Raw genomic sequence first — 8,927 nt, forward strand, 5'->3', positions numbered from 1 at the left:
TCTGAAGGATAAACCGTGGCTTTCACACATCGCCCGGCTTGCAGGGGCTGGACACATTATTATCACACAGGCAGGCGGACACAACCAGGGGCGGAGATTGGGGAGAAGAGGGAGGGAATCGACGGCCCATACTGCCAATCAGAACTCTCTCCGCCCGACAACCCACCAATCAGCTGTCCGGGCGCCCCAGAGCTGGAGCGGTTAATACAGTGGGCGAGTCGGGCTGGGCACCGCGCGGAGGGGAGCACAGAGGCGGGTGCTGGCGCTGTGCTGTTAAGGCCTGGGGTGCTGTAGACAAATGCACCCCAACTCCCCCTTGCTTATCCCTATTCCTCAAGCCTGATAACCCACCACAGCATCTCAGCCCCGCCAGCCCCTTGCTTCGGTCCCCGCAGCTCGCCCATCGCTGGCAGAGGCTGCCGCGTTCCTCCCTGGCCCGTCCCAGCCTGCAGAAGTGACTGCCCCGCAGCGAGCCGCTATGTGTCGGGGCTGCTGAGGACCTGCGGTCCCCCTGGGCTCCGTGCTGCCCCGGGTTCGGTCTGTGCCCAGCCACTCCCGCGGGGCTGGATGCAGCCTGCTTCTGCGGCCGGCCTCGGGCTCTGAACTTGGGTAAGTGTAAAACCCGGGGGTTGGGGATGTGCGGGCTGGGCTGGGCAGAGGCGAAGGAACCTGCCTACAGTGCAGTCTCTGCCTCGATTGAACTAACCTAGCCCCGCGGGGTACTCTCCAGCACTCTGTGAAGGGGCTGGGGCGTCTGTACTCACTGGCGGAGCGTGTGCTTTCGAGATTAAGAAGTCATTTGACCGTAAGGTTTCCCTATAGATGTAGTCTAACCCCCATAGACCAGAGAGAGGAAACCAGGGAATCTCTTCAGACTTTGCAACCAGCCGGGTGCTGCCAGCCCCACAGCCCGTGCTGCGCTTGGCCCCACCGGAATTTGGATTCTTGGAAATTAGCCCCTAGATCCCTTTCTTCTGCCGTTCCACGCCGATCCCGCGTTCGCTGGGTCAGCAATTCCAAGGGAGGGCTATCGGGAGTTTTGGATGTTCAGGGAATTCAGGTTCGGGCTCTAAATGTACAGCTTCGGCAAACATAAGGGTACAGGCCCAGGTCAATAGATAGCTGAACTGGAAAGCCGAGAAGTCGCGCTGGGACTTTAAATTCTGCAGATCGCACTAGACAATGATGCCGTGAGGCGTGCGTGTGACTGAAGTGACATCCCTATAACCCCGAAGAAGTGTGTGTGTGTGTGTGTATGTATGTAACCCTGGCAAGGTAGAGCTGAGCTGTGCGGGTGCCCGGGAGAAGTCTGACATCGGTGTGTTGGTAAGGATTTGGTAGCTAAAGTGTGTAGCGCTGTGTGATCGATTAGACGCGCGTGCAAACAGGCTGTGCGTGTGACTCGGAGAGCAATGTGAGGTGTGTGCAGTAAGCCTGATGTCGGCCCAAACCCCGGCACGACCCAGTCCCAGGGCTAGCCCCACACAGGATGCGTGTGTCAGGTGGTGTGCGGGGCTAGCTTGGACGCGGTGCAGGGAGCGACCTCTTGCACAGGGCAGGGCCTGTGTCCGCCGGGAGTATGCACTCAGCCTGGCCAGCCCAGCCCCGCTTGCGGCGCACACGGAGCCTGCTAAGGGCAGCGCATGGCGGGGTTTGTGTTTTGCAGCGCGGAGCAGCAGATCCAGGCAGTGCCATGGCCGAGGGGCAGGCAGCCTCCGGGGCCGAATGGGAGATCGACGTGGAGAGCCTGGAGCTGGACGAGGGCGAGGAGCAGCTGGGGGCCTGCCTGCTGCAGGGCGGCGGGCCGGGGGAGCATGAGGACGAGGAGGAGGACGACGAGGTGGAGGAGGAGGACGGGGAAGAGGAAGGGGCTGCCCAGCGGGCCCCTAGCCAGCCCAAGCAGCAGCAGGTGGAGCGGGGCAGCGGAGTGGAGCAGAGGAAGCTGAGCCGGACCCCGAAGTGCGCCCGCTGCCGCAACCACGGCGTGGTGTCCTGCCTGAAGGGCCACAAGCGCTTCTGCCGCTGGCGGGACTGCCAGTGCGCGAACTGCCTGCTGGTGGTGGAGAGGCAGCGGGTCATGGCCGCCCAGGTGGCGCTCCGGAGGCAGCAGGCCACTGAGGTGAGGAGGGGGATGAGGGGGGGCAGCGCCCACTACCCCTGCGCGGACAGGTGACCCCGCCTGTGTGAGGGCCGCGATCCCTCTCCTAGCGGCGTTCTCGGGGAGCAGGAAATGTGGAGAGGCCTCCAAAAATCGCAGCCGTTTCCAATGATTAATACCGATTTGTTCTGCCATCTGTGCAACTGACTAGCCAACACCAGAAGGTAGACGGTGCATCTCTTTTCTCCTGATTGGGACGCAGGCATCATCCTGACTCAGCTGAAAAGGATCAGGGAGATTCCCCCCCCCCCGAGCCCATATGGGGAGGTAGTTGGTCATTTTCCCAGGCAGTTAAATGCTGTGACATTTACAGATGTGGTTCTTAGTGAACCTGGGTAAAGAAGTGAATGGGCTGAGAGATCCCAGGCGGTGGACTCTGTCCGCCCCGGGAGAAAGGCTCGCTCGTTTCAAAAGGAAGAAATTAGTCACTTATAACAAAAAACAAAACAACCCAACATCCCTAGATTGGAGGCGGTACTTCTGTGGACTGTGGTGAGGCGTTCACGCAGGATGGCAGAGATCCTAGCAGAGTCTCTCCTGGGAAGTGACAGCTTTCAACAAAGTATAGCAACGGGCTCCCTAGCTTTGGAAAGAGTCAGCGTGATATTTGCCCCAGCCCTGTACTTTTCTAAGAAAGTACCGAGAGTAATTCTGGGATTTGAATCATTCATGAAGATGTGACTAGCCTTTGGATGTGACTAACCATCGCGCGTCGAGATTTTCAGAAACTCGCTTGCAATATTCTTTGCTAGAGGCTGAGTACTGAAACGTGGCAGGGGGGAAACTAGCAAAACTGTCAACAAATAAAATAAAATCCCTGTTGTAGTTCGGAACGTCTCCGAAGGAATGATTTGTATGTTATTATGAATAGTTATTTTAAGGGCTGGTGCCGATGAATGATTATTACAGTTTGATCTAGCACATTCTGTCACCACTGTGTCAGATGCAAGTTCAACTTGGCATAGTTTTAAGAGGCAGTGTAATTCCGCAACTTCACCGCGTTGTCTAGGGGAAGTTGGAAGTAAATGCGCTTTCTCAATAGATTCGTTACATTTATGGAATCATTGCTAACCAAGGCCTCCTATAAAATCTATCTACGTACGTGCAAAAATATTCCAGAATTGCTATTCCCCATCTTTAGCACGTTCTCTGATCTACACCATCCTTTCCCTTCAGAATATTTCCTCAGGGTTTTGCAACGATTGGTTTTCAGTAATCCTTTTTTTATTTAAAACGAGGCGTGTTGTTTCTTGGTATTAAGCGATCGGCTCATCTGAAAGCGTCACTAAAGGATTGTGATGAAGACCTGTGAGCCGTTCCGATTTTCACTAGGATCCAACATTCCCCTTTGAGTGCACACGGAGCCGGTGCTCTGTTCTGTCTAGTCAAACTCCCGGGCTCTGATCGTAGAAATAGATTAGATGCTTCTGATAAATATCACCCTTGCTTCTCTTTCCTACTGACATTCGATGACCCCGACCGTTTTGCGTCACTTTCTGTTTTGTTTATCTGCACTTAAGGCAGATTCTTTATAACAATAAAATCCGTTTCCTCCTTTTACAACCCGGAGAGTGACATTTTGATTCTTTTGAATCCGTTCTTTTAAAACGAGTAGAGCGGAAAATAAAATTTCCTTCAGGAAGGAAACGACGATTGTCCTTCTGTTTATTGACCGTTTTCTTCTCTTTTCCCTTGCTAGGATAAAAAGGGACTATCAGGGAAACAGGCTAATTTTGAGCGCAAAACAGTCTACCAGAGGCCTGTCAGGACGCCCAGCTTGCTGGCCAAAAGCATTTTAGAAGGTAAAAACTCTCCTGCATTCTGACCTTTATGAGCAACCGAGATCATAACTGTAGGAGCTGCTGAAACACCTACTCAGATTTCCATGTGCTATTTTGAAAAAAAAAAACCGCTCAGAAAACAAAGTGTCTTGCATAATGCTAAAAAATCTAAAGTAAAACAAATGTATTTAATGGCTCACTACTACAGAAGATCTCAGGATTTACACTATCTGTTCAAATTAAAAGCTTAGAGATTCTCTCTGTTTTAGAAAAGCTCCTCATTTCAAAATTAAGAACAAACGGCTAAATATGCAACAGATTAGAAAAATAAACACTAACTCTACTAATTATTTACTAATATTATTTAAAGGGAACATGATTATACTGAAGACATATTTCTTACTCTGCAATACACTTGGAGTGCATATACACCAGTAAGCATGATGTACTGTTACCTCAAATCTCTGCACATCAAGAATATATTTTAAAATTTTGGACTCTAGCAAAAAATTGTTTTAGAACATAAAATAGTTCCCCTCCCTTTCAAATGAGATCTCCCAGTACATTTTCTTGTATCTTTGTTTATTTGTTTTTTTTTTTTGGTTGGGATGGAGATGGAGGAAATAGATCAGTCTGCTTGTTCTGAAACAAAATTGCACCAAAGGATTCTAGAAACAGCAAATTGAAATTTAGGGTAATTTTTAGTGTAAAAATGAATGTAGGTAAATAGTTACCTGGCAACTATTGACAGTGCAGAAGATTTTATTCTTGTTTCATTTTATTTGTAAATGAATGCAATGAACTTGACCTTTTGTAAATATAAAACATAACAGACTCTTCAAACAAATTTGATGTACATTATTTTATGCTGCCAGAAATATTATTTATAGTACAATGCCATTTAAGGTAAATTTTTTATTAAATAAATAAACATTGTAAAGGGCTAATTCTTGCTTTTTTCAATACCCTATAACCTATACCCAAAATTGTTTATATGGCCATTTTGGTTACTTTCCAAGTGATTAGACATTAGAAAAAAAGACATGAAAATGATGAAGTCCAGTTCTGTTAAGTGCTATTTTCTCTTTGCCTGCATTAAGTTAGAAAGAAAGTTTGGCCAGATACGAAAGTGATTTTGGCCAGAGAAGAAAACTCTTTCCAGGTTACTTTCTTCTGCAATTCATTCTTTAAAAAAGAATCTCTTCTGCATTCTTTTCCCTAATCTATCTTAACTTTCTTTTTCTTTTCTCCTAGCTCTCCTTGGATTTTTCTACCATCTGTAACAATGTGTTACAGATAATGATTCATCTTTAGAAAATAGAAATGGCATCAGTTATAGGTATAGATATCTTCTTTGGCAATCGGGAAACCAGTGTGAGATGAATGTTAATGAAAGTGGGCTAAATCTTGTTCTCCTTACTCATGTAAGTAGTTCCATTAACTTGAATGGGATTACTTGTCTGGGTACAGCAAACAGGATTGGGCCCAGTACATTATATTAAGTGAATCTAATTAATGTGGTCTCCTAATTGAAAATGTTGCAAATTTAAGTAATTTGTATTTTTTCTTTAATTTTGAGAAAGTAAAATAATCTAAATATTTAAAATTTTCACTTAAAAAAATAATTTTAAATGGAGAAATGAAATGCCAGCATAACAAGTAACATAGAGGAGTAAATCCCTGCTCACTCTGAGCCCAATCTGACTGCTGTTGACTTCAGTAGGAGTTGGACTGGGCCCTTTATGTAAGTAATCCTGTTGTCTTCACCAGAACTACTTACCTGAGTAATGAGCTGGATTTGGCCCTATATATGCTGGAAGCATCTATATACTACGTGGGCTTGGCTGTGCAACGTGCTGAGCACTTCCAGCAAGGTGCCTTCCTTGGGAGTTGAGGGCATTCAAGATTTGCAGGAAGTGCTTAGGTCTTTGCAGGATTGAGCTCAAGATTAGCTTTCCTGTCCTTTTACAAACACTACAGATAGGTGATCCTGTTTTAGTTACTTTAATTTATTCATACCCATACCTTGTTGTTTTAGGTTATCGCCCCATGCCAGCAGATCCTTACCTGGGAGGGAATTCATCGTTGCCACCCCCTGTAAGTGACAGGATGAGAAAAAGACGGGCCTTTGCTGATAAAGAGCTGGAGAATATTATGTTAGAGAGAGAGTATAAAGAAAGGGAGATGATGGAAGCCACTCAAGCTGCTGCCCTTTTCCTGCCTAACCATATGGTGCATGGAACTGAATACAATTCCTACAAAACTGCCTTTAACCCTACCCAGGTTGAAGCTCCTAGCAAGGAGTTTTGCAACTTCTTACCAACCTGTCTTGACTTAACCATGCAGTATTCAGGATCTGGGAATATGGAACTGATTTCTTCAAACGTCAGTGTAGCCACTACCTACAGGCAATATCCTTTGTCCTCCAGATTATTGGTATGGCCAAAGCGTAGCCCCATTAGTGATGCTTTTCTCTATCAGCAATGCCTACTGAATGCTACTGCAGTCCAAGCTCTCAAACCTGGGGCAGCCTGGGACTCCAAGACTTCACAAGGCCAGGATTGTGTAAATTCAGAGCAGGACATGATGTCACCAAAAACTGAAAATTCACGTGTGCTTTCTCATGCTCGAGAAATTCAGTGTCCCCCTCAGGAGGCCCGTGAGAGGTCTGCTTTCTCTCCTCCTAAAAGGACTTTTCCACAGATTTCTGAGAAGGATTCTCTGGCTTCTCAAGAACACATCTTAAGCAAGATCAGCAAAGAAAATACCAAGCACCCTCAAGCACTCAAGTATAATCCGTTCCACTCATTTTTACAGCAAACATTTAATGACAAATCAGGGCCTGAGTTAAAAACATCATTTGTAAAAGAGAGTTTTGAAGAGGCATCTAAGAAGTACAGAGAGTGCTCCATCAAAGAGAATCAAAAGTACAAATTTACAATAGACAGATACTCAAAAGACTTTTTTGGGGCCAAACAAGGTGCAACAAGACTCTCAGCCAATGAGCCTCTATCATTCTCTGTTGAATCAATCCTTAAACGACCCTCTTCCGCAGTCACTAATATCTTGCAGTAACTACATCCTCAATATCAAGTTTAAATGTTTGCCATCTGCAAAGTTGCTGCCACCTGCCTTTTCTCTCCAAAGATTCGTACAAAGGACTTAGTTATGTAAATAGTGATTTAAAAAAACCCGTGTACATAAATATGCATGTTTTCTCTCATGAAAATAAATATTTAAATTTTAAAAATGAAAACGGTGCATGTGCAGACTGTAAAGTGTAGGCTTTATACAGCACTTCAAATGTTACAATAAAATGAACATACTTTATGAACATACTTCTTCTTTGCCATGCCAAGAGGACATTATCACTTCTGCCTTATGTCTCTCTCCCTCCATCAAATGGGTATCCACGCACTTGCAGAACATGTGTATGCTATTGTTTGCTATTATAGATAGGGTAATTATTTGCTGTGCTGGAGTAACTCATCTCTGCTTTGAACACATACTAGCTCGCAGAACAGGTAACAGCAGTGCAAGTTTACTTGCTATTATGCATCAAAGGCATTTTTCCATTGATTTCAATGGGCTTTGGATCAGGCCCCAACTGTCAGTGCAGTCCTGTTAGGATAAACCTCCTGGGATGAGAGAGTAGGTTATTCTGGGCCTCTCTGTTTAGACTGGCATCATTCAAGCAGGGCATTAGTATATCAAGTGTGGAGATAGGGACAAGGGGAAGGAAGATGGAAGAATAGGAAAATTCAGTGACTCTTTAAGTGTTCTCAGATAAAATTCTGCTCTTGTGTCAAATGGGCATTAAAACCCCCCTCAGGCTCTTCACAGACTTGGAATATTGAATTTCCTAAAACTTTTCACTTCTGACAATCACAAGCGGGACTAGATATTTGTGCCACCTTCAATGAAATGAACTTTGGGATAAAAAAGGGTTTAATAGAATAATAGCTACAAAATAAAAATTAAGGTATAAAATTAAGAGGAGATATTATATCTTTGAGTCCTTTTGTAGGCAATGAAAATAAAATTAGGCTGGTAGGTAGAGTTCACCTCAGCTGGAAGCCTCCTTCAGGTTGTAGAAAACTTTACCTGTTAACTTAGATTTAACTTAACAAACTTTTTTCTAATTTTTTCTTATTTTGCTATTTTTTTTTCTATTTTACCATCATCTAAGCAGAATTAGCTTTTGTTTTCCTGCTTTCTATACATACTAATTTTAATCCTATCAATGTGTTGACATAGCCCTAGGTGGTACTAATTTGTTCTATCATCTAAACGTCTTTAGTAGTTGGGTGAAAAAATTGCAGTGGACAGATTAGGTTACAAATTCTGAGTAGCGAGTGATTTTTGTGAATTTATTCACTATTCGGAAGTGTTTGGTAATTATTTTTTCCTGAACAAGTCTCAGCCCATGGATTGTCAGCGAACTGACTACTGAGAGTATTTTTTTCAGGTATTTGATATTTGAGTTGTATGAGTAGTGTCACATCAGATTCTTTCTGTTCCCTGGTTGGATGATCCAACCTTCGTAAACAAATTCTGTGTCGCTATCTTCGGGTTTTATACTATTGTCCATCACTGGAATATCTGAGCTCTTTCTAAGTAAAATCAATAGTAACAGCAAAGTCTGCCTTTGCCTGACACTAATTTCATTGAGTAATAAAAACGTTCTGTGATTTAACAAGTCTTGGCCACTGGTTCAAAATTCACTTTCCATGAACATTCATAGAAATAATATTTTTCTTGTGTGAATGTTAAATAAAAAGGGGTGTGAACACAATGAAAGCAAAACAGTTGCAATTGCTTTTTCTGACTCTGTCCCTGATCCAACTCCATTTAGGTCAATGGAAAGACTACCACTATCTTAAATGAGAATTGGGTCAGACCTTATTTACCCAGATCTGGTTCCTAGCTTTCTGTGAATCCACATTCACGCTGAATCATACCCAGCTGACAGTTTTGCCTATGTATAA

General features: G+C 44.6%; 1 protein-coding gene across 1 annotated transcript; it reads left to right on the forward strand.

Moving 5' to 3' along the window:
- Positions 1-257: 257 nt before the first annotated feature.
- Positions 258-8,638, forward strand: DMRT2 (doublesex and mab-3 related transcription factor 2). The gene is made up of 4 exons (XM_030566830.1): positions 258-609; positions 1,667-2,119; positions 3,858-3,960; positions 5,978-8,638. The coding sequence occupies exons 2-4, from the start codon at positions 1,694-1,696 to the stop codon at positions 7,012-7,014; spliced, it is 1,566 nt and encodes a 521-aa protein (XP_030422690.1). The 5' UTR covers positions 258-609; positions 1,667-1,693; the 3' UTR covers positions 7,015-8,638.
- Positions 8,639-8,927: the final 289 nt, after the last annotated feature.

The sequence above is a fragment of the Gopherus evgoodei genome, chromosome 6, assembly GCF_007399415.2.
Source record: "Gopherus evgoodei ecotype Sinaloan lineage chromosome 6, rGopEvg1_v1.p, whole genome shotgun sequence".
Lineage (NCBI taxonomy): Eukaryota > Metazoa > Chordata > Testudines > Testudinidae > Gopherus > Gopherus evgoodei.